The sequence below is a fragment of the Lygodium microphyllum genome, chromosome 22, assembly GCF_053477565.2.
Source record: "Lygodium microphyllum isolate KBCC chromosome 22, Lygodium_microphyllum_v1.1.10, whole genome shotgun sequence".
NCBI classification, from domain to species: Eukaryota; Viridiplantae; Streptophyta; class Polypodiopsida; order Schizaeales; family Lygodiaceae; genus Lygodium; species Lygodium microphyllum.
Window position 1 is genome coordinate 18,342,164 of NC_141156.1, and position 16,196 is coordinate 18,358,359.

At 41.7% G+C, this 16,196-nt stretch overlaps 1 protein-coding gene across 3 annotated transcripts; it reads left to right on the forward strand.

Moving 5' to 3' along the window:
• Window positions 1-1,213: 1,213 nt before the first annotated feature.
• On the forward strand, window positions 1,214-7,195 carry RIK (RS2-interacting KH protein). 3 transcript variants are annotated; one of them, XR_015687840.1, is made up of 13 exons: window positions 1,214-1,472; window positions 3,387-3,624; window positions 3,815-3,943; window positions 4,061-4,095; window positions 4,188-4,263; window positions 4,341-4,466; window positions 4,554-4,637; window positions 4,937-5,021; window positions 5,111-5,228; window positions 5,459-5,650; window positions 5,729-6,278; window positions 6,428-6,552; window positions 6,643-6,779. XR_015687840.1 is itself a non-coding variant. In XM_087662471.1 (13 exons), exons 1-13 carry the CDS (start codon window positions 1,411-1,413, stop codon window positions 7,111-7,113), a joined length of 2,061 nt encoding a protein of 686 aa, XP_087518597.1. In that variant the 5' UTR covers window positions 1,218-1,410; the 3' UTR covers window positions 7,114-7,195. The 3 variants fall into 3 exon arrangements, 2 of the variants coding, with proteins under 2 accessions (XP_087518598.1, XP_087518597.1); XM_087662471.1 differs by lacking the exon at window positions 6,428-6,552 and adding an exon at window positions 7,004-7,195 and having other exon boundaries at window positions 1,218-1,472; window positions 6,643-6,898; XM_087662472.1 differs by having other exon boundaries at window positions 6,428-6,785.
• The last annotated feature ends 9,001 nt before the right edge of the window (window positions 7,196-16,196 follow it).

Genomic DNA, 16,196 nt, shown 5'->3' on the forward strand with positions numbered 1-16,196 from the left:
CCTGGACTTGTGGGCTCGGGGAGATGTCCACTTGTACATTCGGAGATGAGCCTTCCGCGGTCGCACCTTGTGATCTTTTTGGGGCCATCGTAGTCGTAAATTCGACTTCCGATTTGCCTTTGTGGTCTACAGAGTGACGGCCCTCGGAATGCGGCCTTCCGACCTCTGCCTTTATCCTTGTATGCGGGAGATTTCCTTTTCGGGATGGTGCTTGCGGCAAAGGCTTTAGGAGTCTTTTCAAGAAAACTCGAATCGGTCACGGAATTTAATCTCGGACGGCTTGCGGCTTTAAAATCTTCTTGCGATAGCCTTTTCGATGGGTCTTGCGGGGGTCTTCATGGCTTCACCGTCCCCTCTTCAAAGTCCCGGGAAGGGTATGAAGAGGTCTTCTTAGTAATGTGGTGGGAAGGGACCTTAAGGAGGCCCCCTCCTTAGAAGCTTCTAAAGAAGCTTCTAAGAAGCTTCTGTAGCTTCAACAGAAACACGGGGGGGGGGGTCGTGATCCACGTGGCGGGGCAGCCTGAGCTGGCCGGCGGACAGGGCGGCAGCGACTGGCGGACTGGACTGGCGGTGGCTATGGCAGCTGGCGGCAGCGCGGCGGCTCCTGAACGATGGCGGCCCTTCCTCCCTTCACGTCGGCACGGCGACCTCTTCCTCCTCTAGCTCTCTCCCTCCCACAGCTTCTCTCTCTCTCTCCCTCTAGCACACCCCCTTGATGGGGGTGTTTATATAGGCATGGGGGTGGGGAAGAGAGCCTCCACACACGTGGAGGACTCCCCTCATGCAGTCCCTCACTTGGCCATCCCCCCTCCACACTCCCTCTCCTCCAGCCATGCATCGGCTCGGGGAAGGGATAATAGTAAAAAAATTTGCCTTAATTTATCCTATTGCCCTTCCCAAGCGGTCGTTCCCTTGCGGTTATACGGTCTTCAACCCCGGCTTTTAATTATCGACGTGGAGACCTCGTGAATGGTATGGTTTAAGTTACTTATAACTTGCGAAGTAGGGAATACCTTTGCACAGGGTTTACACCGCGTGCGGACAGTTAATATTTACGGTACGGAGTGTGCGGAAATATTACACATTTGTAGGAAGATCTAACCAAAGCCCATGACCCTTTGCACCTCTAAGATGAACCTCAAGGCTATTATGTCATAGGCTTTGTCATCATAATCATATTCATAATCCATATTGATAAGCGCAAAATCGGAGCCCAAGCTAAGAGCATAACAAGCGTATTCTTGCGTTTTTATTTACTCTTTCTCTTCTGCCGCCTCCTTCCTCTGGTCATCCAATCCAGTATATCCATATAGAGAGAGAGAGAGAGAACGTACGCGCTCGGGGCTGTTTCGTTCGCAAGATTTCTACTTTACCGGCTCCTATCCTTCTTCAGGCTGTGATAAGAAAACCATGACAGAGGAAGCTACCGTTCAGGTCACCGTAGATGCGAACGCTTCGTCCACCAGGCAGAGGTAACTAACTATCGCGATGCCAGTTTTTCCGTCCTCTGTTTGGTTTGCTATCGAATGATTTGATGTTAGGGTTAGCTTTCTGTTATTTTGATGTTTCTTTCTCTGTCGAGCTTAACGTCAGAGAATTTAGGGTTAGGGTCTTATTTGCGATAACAGACGAGCACAATCAGCTCTATACGTGTGTATGCGCTGATTTGTGTGCGCCACATGCAAATCTGAGTTGATGAACGATGATTGCGCGCAGAAAGGATGATTGTCTGGGTTTGCGTCTGGATTTGCGCACACAAGTCCAATTTGATGTTGCGCTTATTTGACATGCCGGGGCATCTCTTATGAGAATAGGAAGCCTTATGTTTCTAATAGTGTTTCACACGATGGTAATTTTATGCCAGGCCATCTCCGACAATGAAAACCTAGATGTTTTAATACATGATCTCGACCAACAGAGGTCTCGAAGGGAAATTTAGTGTTTCCATCTAAAATGGTGTTCTTGATCTAGGGTTCTTTAAAAGGGCCAGTGGGTCTCACCAATCATAACCCAGATCCATTAAGATATAAAGCCACACGTAGGACAGTAATATTGAACGTGAAACTGATCACATGAGAAGCATTTAAGAGGTGAAATGAGAGAGAGAGAGAGAGAGAGAGAGAGAGAGAGAGAGAGAGAGGGATTTATCATTTCACAACACATAGACTAAGAAGCTAAATATAACATAATGGAATAATGTGACACACTTGTGTTCGTGGCTTTAATGGCCCCCACCCTGCTCCCCCCCCTGGAGCGGTCATTGCTGCAAGATTAGTGCATCTATTTTGAACAGGTGCTGTTTGAGGATTATTCTGAGAGCACCTATTCAGCTCATTTTTGGCTCTAAATGTGGAGAACCGGCTGAATATCAGTCCTCATGACATTGCGGAGTGGAGCAAGATGTAGTTAAAATCAAATAGCTTCAATTGCAGACCATGTATATGATAGTCTACTGAGCAGATATGCAAAATAGACACAGATAATATCGATCACAAAACTGAAAATGTAAAGCACCCCAGGCCTGTGCAAACAGCCAACCTCATCATGTACACCTGCAATGCAAATGATAGGCGCAAAACTGCTGCAAACAGATAAAATCAATCACAAAACTGAAATTGTAAACAGGCCTGTGCAAACAGCCAACCTCCTCATGTACACCTGCAATGCAAATGTTAGGCACAAAACTGCTGCAAAGAGACTCCTTATTTCTTAGATGTCGGATTGAGTGTCCTCATCTCCTGTTTGCATTGGCTTGGCTCCACGGGAGAAATTGTTGGGGCCAATGTAAATAATACTCGAAACAAGTTGGTTCTATGAGCTTATGTTATTGGCATGTTTATCTGAGTCAGCAAGCGGACTTAAGAAGTCCTTGTATCTGTAAGAAAATCAAATAATTGCGATTCAACATACTGAAGAAAGAGGATAGCAAGTCAAATATATAACCTGTGTGAAACCATAGAGTACACCCATTATGCTCAGGTAATTGGAAGTGGCATGTTGTGGTTTCCTCCATGTGAAGCTTTGTCTCATTGTCAAATGTCTTACGAAACACACACACAGGTGTCTGTTTAACTTGTGGATCTTATGCAAGGAGTGAGAAAGTATAAGGCTGAATACTTCTGTTTTAGGACAACTCAACATTTTATCTGTCAAAGTGCAAAGTTGAAGTTATTTTGATGACTAGAGAAGTATGATATACATTTTGGATTTCACTGTTAAGTACAATTACCTAAGATCTAAAGCGCACACACATCCATATGTGTGTTGGAATGTAGATTTATGATGGCCAACTTATGTTGACCCTCAGCTGCTCTCATTATGTCTAAGTGATGGGCTATGTATAAAAGTTTAAAGTGAATGTGATTTGTTCAATTCTTTTTTCCCAGGAAAAAGCGCAAATGGGATCAGCCAGCTGAAGCTGTTCTAGCAGCAGCTGGTGGATTGGCAGGGTTATTACCATTGAGTAACCCAGGTGCATTGGCAGGCATTGGGCTTCCAGGCATGTTACCATCATTAATGGGTGTATTCCCTACAGTACCCACTCCAGCTGCATCTGTGCAAATGTCTTCTACACTGCCATTAGTGCAACAGAACGCTGTTGCAATTGTGCAGAAAATCAATCAGGTCTTTTTTAACCCCTTGAGTGAGACAGGACATGCCTAATAAGGCTGTTAAGTCTGAGATTGACACTGAGATCCTTGATGTTTCTGGTGCATACATCACAGCAACTGTTAAATTTCTTTTTTCTATTTTACAAGTCTGGGGGTAGACCACAAAGATAACTTGGTAAATGTTCCTGTATTTGCAATCTTAGGATTTGGCAACTAAAGGCTTGGTTCCGCAAGTGAAGATACAGGATGAACTCATTGCTCGGGAAATTGTTATAAATGATGCAGAGCCAAGTGTGCGGTACAAGTTGACAAAACGCCAGACTCAAGAAGAGGTATTTGTTTGTTGGTGGCTTCTCACCTATTTTGGGGGATATACATTAGTATTCACTACAGGTAGATGTTTTATCATTTGAAATGAAGACTGATTTTGAGTTCTGAATAACTCACAGATCCAATCCAAAACTGGTGCTGTTGTCATAACAAGGTCAGTGTTACACATACAACACAAAGCAGGAGTCTGCAATTGTATGTAGTCCTCTGTTTGGTCTCTAAGCCTTATTTTGGTATGCCCTGCAGAGGAAAGTACAAGCCGCCCAATGGTCCTATTGACCTAGAAAAGCCTTTGTATTTGCATATATCAGCAGGTGCACATGTAAGTCTGTTAACTGGTAGATTGTAATTTGTTTTGGTGGCGCTGGCGGAACATAATTATCTGTTTGTTTTTGACAGCTTAAGGATACAGCTGAACGGATAAGAGCTGTTGATCAAGCAGCACTTCTAGTGGATGAGATGTTAAAGCAAGGTCGCATCCAAGCTTCTGGATCCTGCCCCACAGCACAACTGCCAAGTGGGGTGGTAAGCACTACTTGACTTGGAAATTTCTTCAACTGGAGCTTCAGCCATTGGATACTTCTATGAATCCCATTTATCTTTCTTCTGCAGGGTATGCCGCCAACTGCAGTTGTGTTTGTGGATTTTGAGGCAGAGTCATTACCTAACCTCATCAACCGCATCCGTGGGCCAAATGTAAGCCCTGTGTACCTTAGTATGACCACTTTTTCCCAAGCGGTCATATATAATAGGAACTTTAGTAAACTCTGCTCATAGCAGTCTTCAATGAATGATTCTTGTGTTATGACGCATGTTGTGCCTTGTAGTGATACCATCGGTCATATCCTTGTTACCTTAGAACACTTCATTCTCTTTTGGTGTTTTGAGAGTAAATGTTTTACATCCTCTTCTGTATAATTCCCTGACATCTCCACATCTTTTGGGAGAAAATTCTTTTCTTGTTGTTGCCCTGGGTGGGTTCTGAAAATCTGCAGGACCAATATATAAACCACATCATGAATGAAACAGGAGCAACTGTGGTTTTGAAAGGAGGCTCTTGTGATAGCTCTTGCAGTGAAGGTGAGACTAATATTGTCATTCTCTAATATGACCTGTCAATCTAGAAGATAAGAGGTCTATTGACACACTCTTGATGCCTTTTGTCCCAGAGTTTCCACAACCTCTGCACTTGTACATTTCAGCTGACAATCCCAAGAGTGTGGATGATGCCAAGAGCCTCGCTGAAAACCTTTTGGAGACTATTCGTTCAGAATTTACTGGTACAAGGTATGTGCTGGATTCGAAATTCTATTTAGTCCATTGGTATTGCCTGGTAGCTTGTTTTGTTTCCCCAATTCTCTCTCTTTATGGTAAGATGTATGTTGTTTGTATACCAAGGAGTATCATACTGTTCTGGAAGGTAAAAGGTTCATACCTGGAGCATTTGTTGAACGGTGGCTCTTGTTCCTCTTAAAGATTTATGGGGCTGGTCTAAGGTTTTGCATGTTGTTTTCCAGGCCTCCTTACTTTCCACCTGCTGTGTCTTACAATTTGCAGCAACCACTTCTTCAGCAAGCTACAAGTAATGTGGAAGCAGGAAGTGTGCATGCTCATTCTTCAGGGCAACAACCATCTATTTTGGTGTCAGATGTGCTTCAGCAGCCATCAGTTACTGCATCACTAAGTTTGCCTGTTCCCACTGTCAACAGGTAAGGAGATTTTGTATTCTTGCTGTGTGTGAATGTAAGTTTGTCAGTTACTTATACTATGGTCATGCTGGACTCTAGATCATTGTCATTCAAGAGTTACAGTGCTGTTCCACCTCCAAAGCAGCTTTTGTCTGGTGAAGAAAGTTTGAGCAAAAGCCTGACTTCGTTAGATACTCCAGCAGCAGGTGAAGGGAAAGTAGACTCTGCAAATTTGTCTACCTCAACTGCTACTACAGTTTATCCTGCTTTGGCATCTGCTTCCAGTGCCCTTTCTGCATATGCAGGTTATCCAACTTTGACTGTGCCGTACCCTACAGCCACTGCCTCCACCTTCTCACAGCAAGGCTATGGTATCTACCCACAGGCTTCACAGGGAAGCCAACCCTACTCTAGCTTTAGTGCATATACTGGGTTGTACCCTCAAGCTTCTCCTTTGCAGCAGGTTGCATTGGCTTTACAACGGCCGCCTAGTAGTGTAGTTTCTGTGAAATCTACTTCCTCTGCTGAGGCAGGATCGTGCACAAGGCCTCAGAGTAGTGCCAGTGAGGGTCAAATGGAAAAACAGGAAAGACAGCGCCGGAAGTTCCGTGAGGCTCCAGTGGTGGGAAAGCAAAATTCTCTTGATCAGGTGCATGATGTGACACATTCGCATGCATCTTCCATCTGCTAGTGTGAAGTCTCAGTTCTCATTGTGTGATATTCTGTTACTTTCATGTGTTGGGAGCCAGTTTTTTAGGTAGAGTGCTTAGACTAACATTCATTGCTTTATCTTGCCAGGTATTATTAACTCTTCATATCTCGAGCTGACTCTTTCTGTATATCAGTCTGGTCGGGTGCTTGCAGTTGAGGGGAGGATGAAATGAAGGATATTTGTTAACTTTTGTTATGTTCCTACAGTAATGGTCAGATACCAGATTACAAAAGGACATTGATTTTTTGTATGTGTACACCGGGCACCTCTTAGTTGAACACTAATGGTTTGTGTTTGACAGACAGCATCATTAAATGTTGAAGAACGATTGACCTCTAATGAGCTGGCTGCTACAAGGCAACAGATTATGCCCCCACCCAAAGCAATGCCTCCACCTACTCCAGCGAATATGCCACCACCACCTCCAAAGATTAAGGCTAGCATGGGACCATCCTCCTCAAAGGAAGCATCCTCAGCTACAGGTACATTGATGCCGCCTCCACGCCCTATCCGCATGAAGACTCCATCCCCTCCTCAAGTGGACACTTCTGTAAAAGGTGAGTCGTGGTTTGGCACAAGTGTTACAACTGTTATTAATATGTTGCAATCTTGAGTTAATTTCCACAGTGACTCGGACTGGTTCTAATGTGTATAAAATGCAGGTATAAAGCTTGTAGAGTATGGTGAAGACGATGATGATACAGACACAACTGAAAATGAAAGAAAAGTTGGACCAGTTTATGCCAATGGCAAGCCCTTCTGGGCTCCTTGATCACATCCAATTAGGCTCTGGAGTTGTGGTCTAGTTTGTTTTTTGCTTTGCTTGCTTTGACTTGAGTTCATTGCCAGAGAGCTTCTGGTTACTACCATTCTGAAGGAGTATGGTTGTCAAAGTACAATTTTCTGGCTGGCTGACTGAAGATCGTGATGAAGTTGGCAGCTTTCACATCTTTCCCTTCCTAATTGGGAAGTTGTATTCTACACGGTTAATCCATCGACTGAATGAAAGGTTTGATATTTGGAAGTTGTAATCAACACTCTGGACACAGACTGAATGAAAGGTCCCACCTTTTGAAAGATGGTCATTGTGACTCTATGAGTCTTCTGAACATTATCGATGTATCCATCTTGTTCAATATGACAGGATTGCAAGTCTGCATTAGTGATAAAACACAAAATTTGGGTTTCATCAAAGAAGTTTTACACTTCAGGCACTATTCCCTCTCTTGAATACACGAGTTTCAGACATCTACCTTTCCTGGTGGGTAACATGGCTTCTCACCTGGCAGAAAAAACATTGGAGATTGTTCAGACTTGAATTGGACACTCTTGACAGAACTTCCTTTCAAAATGAAGCAAGTACTGCAAGAAGATAGCTAGTTGGTGGGGTGGGCTAATGCTTCAGTCACAGCCTAAAGTGGTCGTTTGTCAGCATGGTTACTGTACAGAATATCTCTGTTCTCATAATTCGCAGTTTATTAAGGGCATAGTTAAACCCGTCCATGTGCATTGCTCAAACAGGCATAAGGCTTTCAGCTTGCCATACAGTTCCTGAGTATGGTTTACAGCTCCAAAAATTCCTGATGTTCTTTCCATAAGCTCAGACATCACCTACTGCCATTCCATGTAGGGTGTAGTGAAACAGTGGAGAGACTTTAGGAGGTAGTAGTGTTTTCTCTTACATATCGTGGCTCTTCATTTATGTAGGCATTACCTCACAGGCATATTTTAGTTATTTCATACTGACATTGCTGCACAGCGTCTGGTTGTTATCATGATACATTTTTTACTGTTTTAAAACTAGGTAGGCATAAGCAATCAGTACAATTATAAAGCAACTCTGTAATGACTATGATGAGTATTATGCTTACTGAATTGACTAGGTTGGGTATCATACAAATAGTACCTGGAAATGGTAGATTGCTTTTGGTGTTTTGTCAATCAACCATGGTAAATATCTTGACATATAATCAAAACACATGAAAGTTGAATGTTAAAGAGAGCAATGATAAAACTGTATCCTTACTAGGAAGGTGTATATAGCACCGCAACATAATTGAGCATTGCATGTACATACAACACAAAAATCATGGTGTTTGCATAAGATGTGAGAGAGTTCATTTGAGTACCCTTTGAGATTTCATTGTTATAGGGAATGGGGCCCTTCCCCTTTTGAGCTTTTGAAAGATAAAGCAATGTACTGGGTTGTTTAAAAATGGCAGAGTGGGGAGGTGACTGTCTCAGGGCTGGAGTCTTATTATTGCTGGCTGCATGTTTCTGAAGGGGCAGGCCACAACTTCGTGTTGGCACTGTCTGAATGGGAGGGAAGCTGTTTATGAGTAATGGGTTGCCATCTTTCAGTAGTCAGGAGCCTGTGCTGCGTAGTCCATGGCATCATTATTAGCTGAGGAGAAGGCTGAGGGTTCTTGAGGGAGGCAGAAATGCAAAAGAAGCGTAGATCATCATTAAACAGTTAGGGTGCCATGACTAGTAGGGAGGGTGTTGCTTGCTTATTAGGAACCCTGCTAGCCAAGATGGGCTGTGAAGGGCAGCTGGGACTTGGCACTAATGGCAAGGTGGAAATGTAAGCCATATTTATCATCTCTATAGAGGGGATCTTGTTCTTTCAAAAGGTAAAAAAGCTTTCAAGAATTTAATGTAGATGAGAGAGATTTAGATACTCCTCCTCTTCCCTTGTTACAAACCTTCATGGGACTTCCAAGGCATAACCTGCCATGAGGCACAGAAATGGCACATCCGATAGGCACACAAGATATATCAATAAAGAATCCTTTATATTTATGATATAAAAAGATACAACATTGAAGTGCATCGTAGGGCTGTACACTTGCGACGTCGCATGTGTGAGGGTTCACCATTGAGTAAAGGGAATCACATGTAGAAGCACATCCTAGGTGGAGGTTGAGTGATTACTATCCCTCATATAGGTGTTTTTGGCTCCAATGCCATGGTATACGTAGAAAGGCCATATCCTTATGCTCACCTTTGCTTGATGGATTGTTGCCCTCGGGAATTTAAGGGTAGTTTTTCTTGACACTTCGGGGTCTTAACATAGCTCATTTTATCAAGTTGGTTAGTGTTTGCAGATCTGAGATGACTCATTAGGAGGGTCTTGACATAGCATTTTCTATCAAGCTAGTAGGTGTCTACCATGCTACGACTTGGGGATCTTGACAACTTTTTCTATCAAGCTGGCAAGGGTTTTACACATTTAGACTTAGTTCTTTAGATTTGCATTCCAATCCACCCTTGACTCGATTACATTTGAGGAGTGGAGGTTTCATGGTCCTAGCTTTATGTGGCTTGGTGCTTATGCCTTTGCACGGAAAGCTTTGTAGGCGCAATCCCAAGTCATCACATTGTTGGGGTCAAGGCATGGTGGTGTAGTTATTGCCATGTTGTGCCATGCCTTGAGAGAGACAGTCCATTGAGTTGTTCCTTGTGCTGTTCCTCCCTTTCTTCTTGCCGTCACCTTGGGCCTTCGGGACTTGGGTCTCTTGGTTCGTTTGCCAAGGTTCTTTGTCCTCATCTCCAGGTCAAGAACTTGGATTATTTTCCTTGGCTTCTTTATGGATCTTTCTTGCTAGCCTTGAACATAGACAAATTGGTTGGTTCAGCTTGCCTTTTCGCATAAAAGTCATTACACTTAGATCGGAATTTGATTGCGGAAGTTGAGGAATCATTGAAGTAGAGGAATCATTGAAGTTCTTGGAGTGCTTGGTGTGTCACAGATCCATAAGATCATGATGACAACTCTTTGTATTGCTTGTGGCTTGAATGTCAATAGCTCAATCTTTACCGGCATTGAGTATGGTCACAATGGATTCCATAGTCCAAAGACATTCACCTTGAAAGTGAGTTGGAAAGTTCACCAAGACTCAACTAGCAAGATTCCCTTCCATGGCATGATGGCACTAAGTTAACTTGGTCAGAGCCATATTACACTCCCTTTTTTGAGGCTTTATCCTCTGACTCATTTTGTCCAACTTCATAAGGGTTTGTCTCTTTGGGCTCAAAAGTGTAGCCAATGACTCCATTATTGAAGTGCACTTGGTTCCTACTTTGATCAAAATTGGACTAAGTCATTACACTTAGATCGGAATTTGATTGCGGAAGTTGAGGAATCATTGAAGTTCTTGGAGTGCTTGGTGTGTCACAGATCCATAAGATCAGGATGACAACTCTTTGTATTGCTTGTGGCTTGAATGTCAATAGCTCAATCTTTACCGGCATTGAGTATGGTCCCAATGGATTCCATAGTCGAAAGACATTCACCTTGAAAGTGAGTTGGAAAGTTCACCAAGACTCAACTAGCAAGATTCCCTTCCATGGCATGATGGCACTAAGTTAACTTGGTCAGAGCCATATTACACTCTCCCTTTTTTGAGGCTTTATCCTTTGACTCATTTTGTCCAACTTCATAAGGGTTTGTCTCTTTGGGCTCAAAAGTGTAGCCAATGACTCCATTATTGAAGTGCACTTGGTTCCTACTTTGATCAAAATTGGACTAAGTCATTACACTTAGATCGGAATTTGATTGCGGAAGTTGAGGAATCATTGAAGTTCTTGGAGTGCTTGGTGTGTCACAGATCCATAAGATCAGGATGACAACTCTTTGTATTGCTTGTGGCTTGAATGTCAATAGCTCAATCTTTACCGGCATTGAGTATGGTCCCAATGGATTCCATAGTCGAAAGACATTCACCTTGAAAGTGAGTTGAAAAGTTCACCAAGACTCAACTAGCAAGATTTCCTTCCATGGCATGATGGCACTAAGTTAACTTGGTTAGAGCCATATTACACTCTCCCTTTTTTGAGGCTTTATCCTCCGACTCATTTTGTCCAACTTCATAAGGGTTTGTCTCTTTGGGCTCAAAAGTGTAGCCAATGACTCCATTACTGAAGTGCACTTGGTTCCTACTTTGATCAAAATTGGCTAGGATAGGATATGGCATTGGATTGAAAGCTTAGTTTGCTTCATCCTTAGCCATGAGTTTAGCTTGGGGGGTTTTGGAGGCATCTTCATTCTTGTCTCCCAACTTGGCTTTAGTAGCTTGCCTTCATTTCTTGGTGTTTGGTTTCACCTTCTTCTTCTTCTTCTCATTCTCATTCTCCTCTTTCTTTATCTTTCCTTCCTCTTTTTGGCCTTCTTTGGCTAGGTCTATCTTTTGCTTCTCTTTTTCCTCGTTTTTATCTAAGTCGTTATCTTCTCTCTCTTCTTCCTTTGGCTTTCTAGCTCTCCACACTCTTTCTTCTAGCTTGGCTTCTCCACCTCTTTCTAATTGCTCAATCTTTTTCCTAACTTTCTTCTTCTTGTTTTCTTCTACTTCTTTCCACATATCTTGCTCTATCTTTTCTTTCTCTTCTAGCTTCTTGGTTGGTTGTTGGGGTCGGGGTTATTGGGGTCGAGGTGTTCCAAGATTTAGGCTAAGGTCATCCTCACCTCTCTCTTCTTCTTTAGGTTGTTGGGGTAGAGGTGTTGCAAGATCTGGGATGAGCTCATCCTCTCCATTTTCTTCTTCCTTATCTTTTAACTCTTCATTTTTTTCTTCTCCTTCACCTATCTCATCATCTACAATAGAAGTGTTGCCTCCATGTAGCGGCGGATGCCCTGCCTAAGGTGCTTTCACCCTTACATTCTTATCTTCTAAGTCTATCTCCTCATCTACTTCTTCATCATCCTCTTCATCAAAGGCCTCTTGTGCCTCATAGGAGGGCGTTAACCTAGCCTTACCCTCAATCTCAATGGGTGGAGGTGTTCCAAAATTAGGATCAAGCTCATTCTCCTTGTGACATGTCCATCTATCTTCATCTTCTTTCTTGTATTCTAACTCCATCATAATATTTTCTACCTTTGAATGCACATCCATTCTCCATCCTTCTCCCTTCACATAATACTCTATCATTTCTTCCTCTTCTTGAACTCCTTCATGTTTGCATTCTTTGAGATAGGGGTACTCGGTGTAGAGGTATTCTTCTCGTAGGTGGTATGACGGAAAAATCTTGGGGGTAGTAGTATCCATCTTTTTTGGGATGGTATTCGTTACAAAGGTATTAGTCTTCAAGGTAGCTTCTTGGCAGTAGTCTTCAGGATAGTGGTCGGGGTAGTTGTAGTCTACTCGTTGGGGACTAGGTGTTCCAAGATCTGGGCTGAGCTGATTCTCTCCCTCGTCTTCTTCTTCCTCTTCATCTAACGACCAAAACTCTTATTCTTCTTTCACTTGTTTCTTCTTTTCTTGGCTCCTTGGTTCTTCTTGGTTGGCATCACTTTATTTTTTAGCTCTTGGACTCTTTCGGCTCTCATTTGCTTCAAGTATGGTTCGGTCCACTCTTTGGCTTCTTTAGATCTAGAGGTAGTCTCCCAATTCTACCTTAGCACGATTTCTCCTTGTATCTCCATGTCAAGGTCTCGGGCCATCTTCCCTTGATATAACCTAGCTCTCTCTCGCATCATGATCAACTAGTAGTTGACCTCCTCTAGGTCTTCATTTAGCTCTTTGGCCTTCCCTTCGAGATTTTGTAGCACATTTGTTCCTTTATGGTTCTTCTCCAGTGCTTGGATGGTTTTTCTTGTCTGTTCGATCAATTTGAGTTGCATCTATTTCTTCTTATACGTGATTCTAAGCTAGTGACATAGCTCGTTCGCCTCTTCAAAGAAAGTGTCCTTCCATAGCTTTAGCTCTCTCCACGATATTTTTGAATGGTATGCCGCATGTCCCTATCACACCACAACTCCCTCTTAAATTTGTTGGTATAACAACATTGCGATGTGGGGCATCGCACTGTGTTGTGTTGTGTTGTGTTGGGGTCATTACGTCGTGTGTGCAATGTGTTATAGTAGGATCTCTTCCGTATCCGTGAGCCTACTCTCCTCTCGAGCTAGTATGCTTTACGTTAGAGTTGCTTTGATACCAAGTGTTGCGGACCTTTGCAGGACTTCAAGTTATAACCTGTCACGAGACACAAAAATGGTATAGCAGAAAGGTACATAAGATATATCAATATTGAATCCTTTATATTCATGATATATAAATATATAACATCAAGGCACATCTTAGGACTACACCCTTGTGACGTCGCACATGTGAGGGTTCACCGTTGAGTATAAAGAATCACATGTAGAAGCACATCCCAAGCAAAGCTTGAGCGACTACTACCCTATATAGGCGTTTTTGACTCCAATGCCATGGTATAACTACAAAGTCCACACCCTTATTAAACCCTCCCCCCTCTTGTGATTCGAAATAATGAAGAAAAAGAAAGCAATACCAAAAGCAAGACAATAAAAAATAAAATCAAATTCTAAGTTACCGAAACAAGAGATTTCTTAAAAAAAGGTAGTGATAAGTAGGCAAATTATTCATACAGATTTCAAGCTTGAGTGATGTTAGTAGAAAGCAATATCCTAGTGCATCCAATAACTAAATGTTTAACAATTTAATGATTTGGAGTTTGACGCTTTTTGCGAACTAGTTTGTAAGCATATGTAGTGAACTAAAGCCCTATTGTGTGCTAGAAATAAGTAGCGGCGATGGAAATAAGTATGACAAATTAGAATGGATGTAACAAGTATATTTGAGCATTCTACAATTCCTATTGAATAATCAAACTTATTAGCTATTTATAAGTGGCATGAAAAGAGCAAATTGTCTTACCTAAATCAATACATCTTGCATAACCCTTGTTTTTTTTGGGAAAATAATGAGAACACATTGTAAATGATCTCTTAATCGTGTTCATGTTTCATAAGAATACCTGTATAAGAGGGGTTATTAGGATGAAAGTTTATAGACCTAACCCATTCATACTTATTTATGGTAGTAGTAATTTCCCACAATGCCATGTAGGAACATACTAATTGCAAGGGATATGAGAAATTACTTTAAAATGGAGTAATATATATATTTTTACATTAAGACTCACCCCTTAATGCCCACAATGTGGAGCACCTCCCCTCCAAATGAAGTTATTAATGTTAGGAGGCGATTTTCAATTTTGTAGTCTTATGACCAATGGAACTAGTGTTTGGTGGCTCTCCAAAGTATTTGCAATGTACATTGATTACATCTTGATGGGCGATCAGGCTTAGAAAATTCCTTTGGTTATTAGTTCAAATGTGAAAATTTATGGGACTTATCATACCATAATGTAATAGCACCTTTGTAGCTGATCTAGGTTGAAGAATCATAGGTTTACAAATGCGCTATAAAGCATGATATGCATAGTTTTGATTTGTGCTTAACAATGTTCCAACCTTTATGCTTTGGGATGATATCATCAACATAGATGATCACAACCACTATACCATCATCATATTTTGTCAAACATAAATAGTGTAACTATCCATACTTTGTTGGAAATCGTGCTGCATTAAAATCTACTAATCCTCTCACACCAAGCTCTAGGTGCTTGCTTCAACCCATACAATACAACAAGAAAGATTTTATAATGTCCATTTGAGACATGTTTCAACCATAAATAGAAGCCAGAACAATGACTAATCTAAAAATGGTCATTCTTTCAATTGAATTAAATGTTTTCTCATAGTCTAATCCATAAGTCTGAGCATACCTTGAAAATAATAGAAGAGGATGCGCAATGGAAGAAGCAATGGCACAAGATACGGAGGCTCAAGAGTTTTCCTTCATCTTCATCTTCATCCTTCTCTTTCTCTCATTATCAACGGATATACACAAAGTATCCTTAAAAATGATAGATACCTTTTGACCTTTAAGTCACTTCACACAACCTCTACTTTATTTATGCATATAAAGGATATGACTTAGTCTATGTCTTATTTCTTAACACCCCCTCAAGCTGAAAATGAGCTTGCAAATACAATATCCCAAGTGCACTTCTAAAGTACTCAAACTTATCTTTACCTAATGCTTTGGTAAATATATTTGCAACTTGGTCATTGGTTTGAACATGTACCAAGTCTATCTCTCAGTTGGAGCAACAAGAAATAATCCACTATTGCTTTATGTAGTACAAAAGCTGAGTATAGAGATATTGCATCGGCAACATGTGAACAAATATGGTTGAGATTACTATTATGTGATATGGGAATAGAGATAGATGGTGGAGTTATCATGTATTGTGATAGCATTGGCTACATTATGTTGACAAATGTTGACAAAGAACATAATCCACCACACAAGGACAGAGCATATTGAAGTGTACTACCACTTCATTAAAGAAAAGTGACGTGCCTAGCCAGCTGAGCCGCTTCCTCGCTGGCACGTTCTTAGTAGCCCATCAAGAGATATCCTAGAAAACAATGTTTGGGATCCTATGGCATACCTCAGAGTTTGCTATCTAGGCTCACTTGAGTCTACCTCATAGTGGAAGTTTCGGCTATTCCCACAAGGATCGACATGAGTTTTAGGTTCCTATTATTGGTCAAGTCACTTAATGATTAGTTATTAGTGTCAGTAATTTGAATTCCCACGTCTTACAAGATTACTCGCATTGAAGTGAACTTGCATTGCACGTGGTTCAAAGAGAATGGAAGATGAAGGGGAGTGCAACACGTCGACCGTTCTACCCACCATGAGGCAAAATCCCATTCTAACACCCTAAAATGATGCAAGTTGGGTTTCCTAATTTCTAGTGGTCATTCGTTTACCTAATTATGAACAAAAAATTTTCCTTTTAAGAAAATGTCTCAGCTTACCAAGACCACCCAACCATAGGTTTGGACCCGTTGGGGATCCATCCACCCACTTATCTCGTTAGAGTAATTTTAATTACCTAATTACCTACCACTTTAGGTTTAACATATAAAAATAAATTCTTTGATTATCTCATGACATAGATTTGTTACACGTCTTT

Bases quoted from the DNA above. Each gene is read 5' to 3' on its own strand.
- RIK (XM_087662471.1), top strand. From the start codon at position 1,411: ATGACAGAGGAAGCTACCGTTCAGGTCACCGTAGATGCGAACGCTTCG. The intron at 3,625-3,814 runs GTCTTTTTTAAC...TTGCAATCTTAG, and splicing joins TTGTGCAGAAAATCAATCAG to GATTTGGCAACTAAAGGCTT. The intron at 4,096-4,187 runs GTCAGTGTTACA...TATGCCCTGCAG, and splicing joins GGTGCTGTTGTCATAACAAG to AGGAAAGTACAAGCCGCCCA.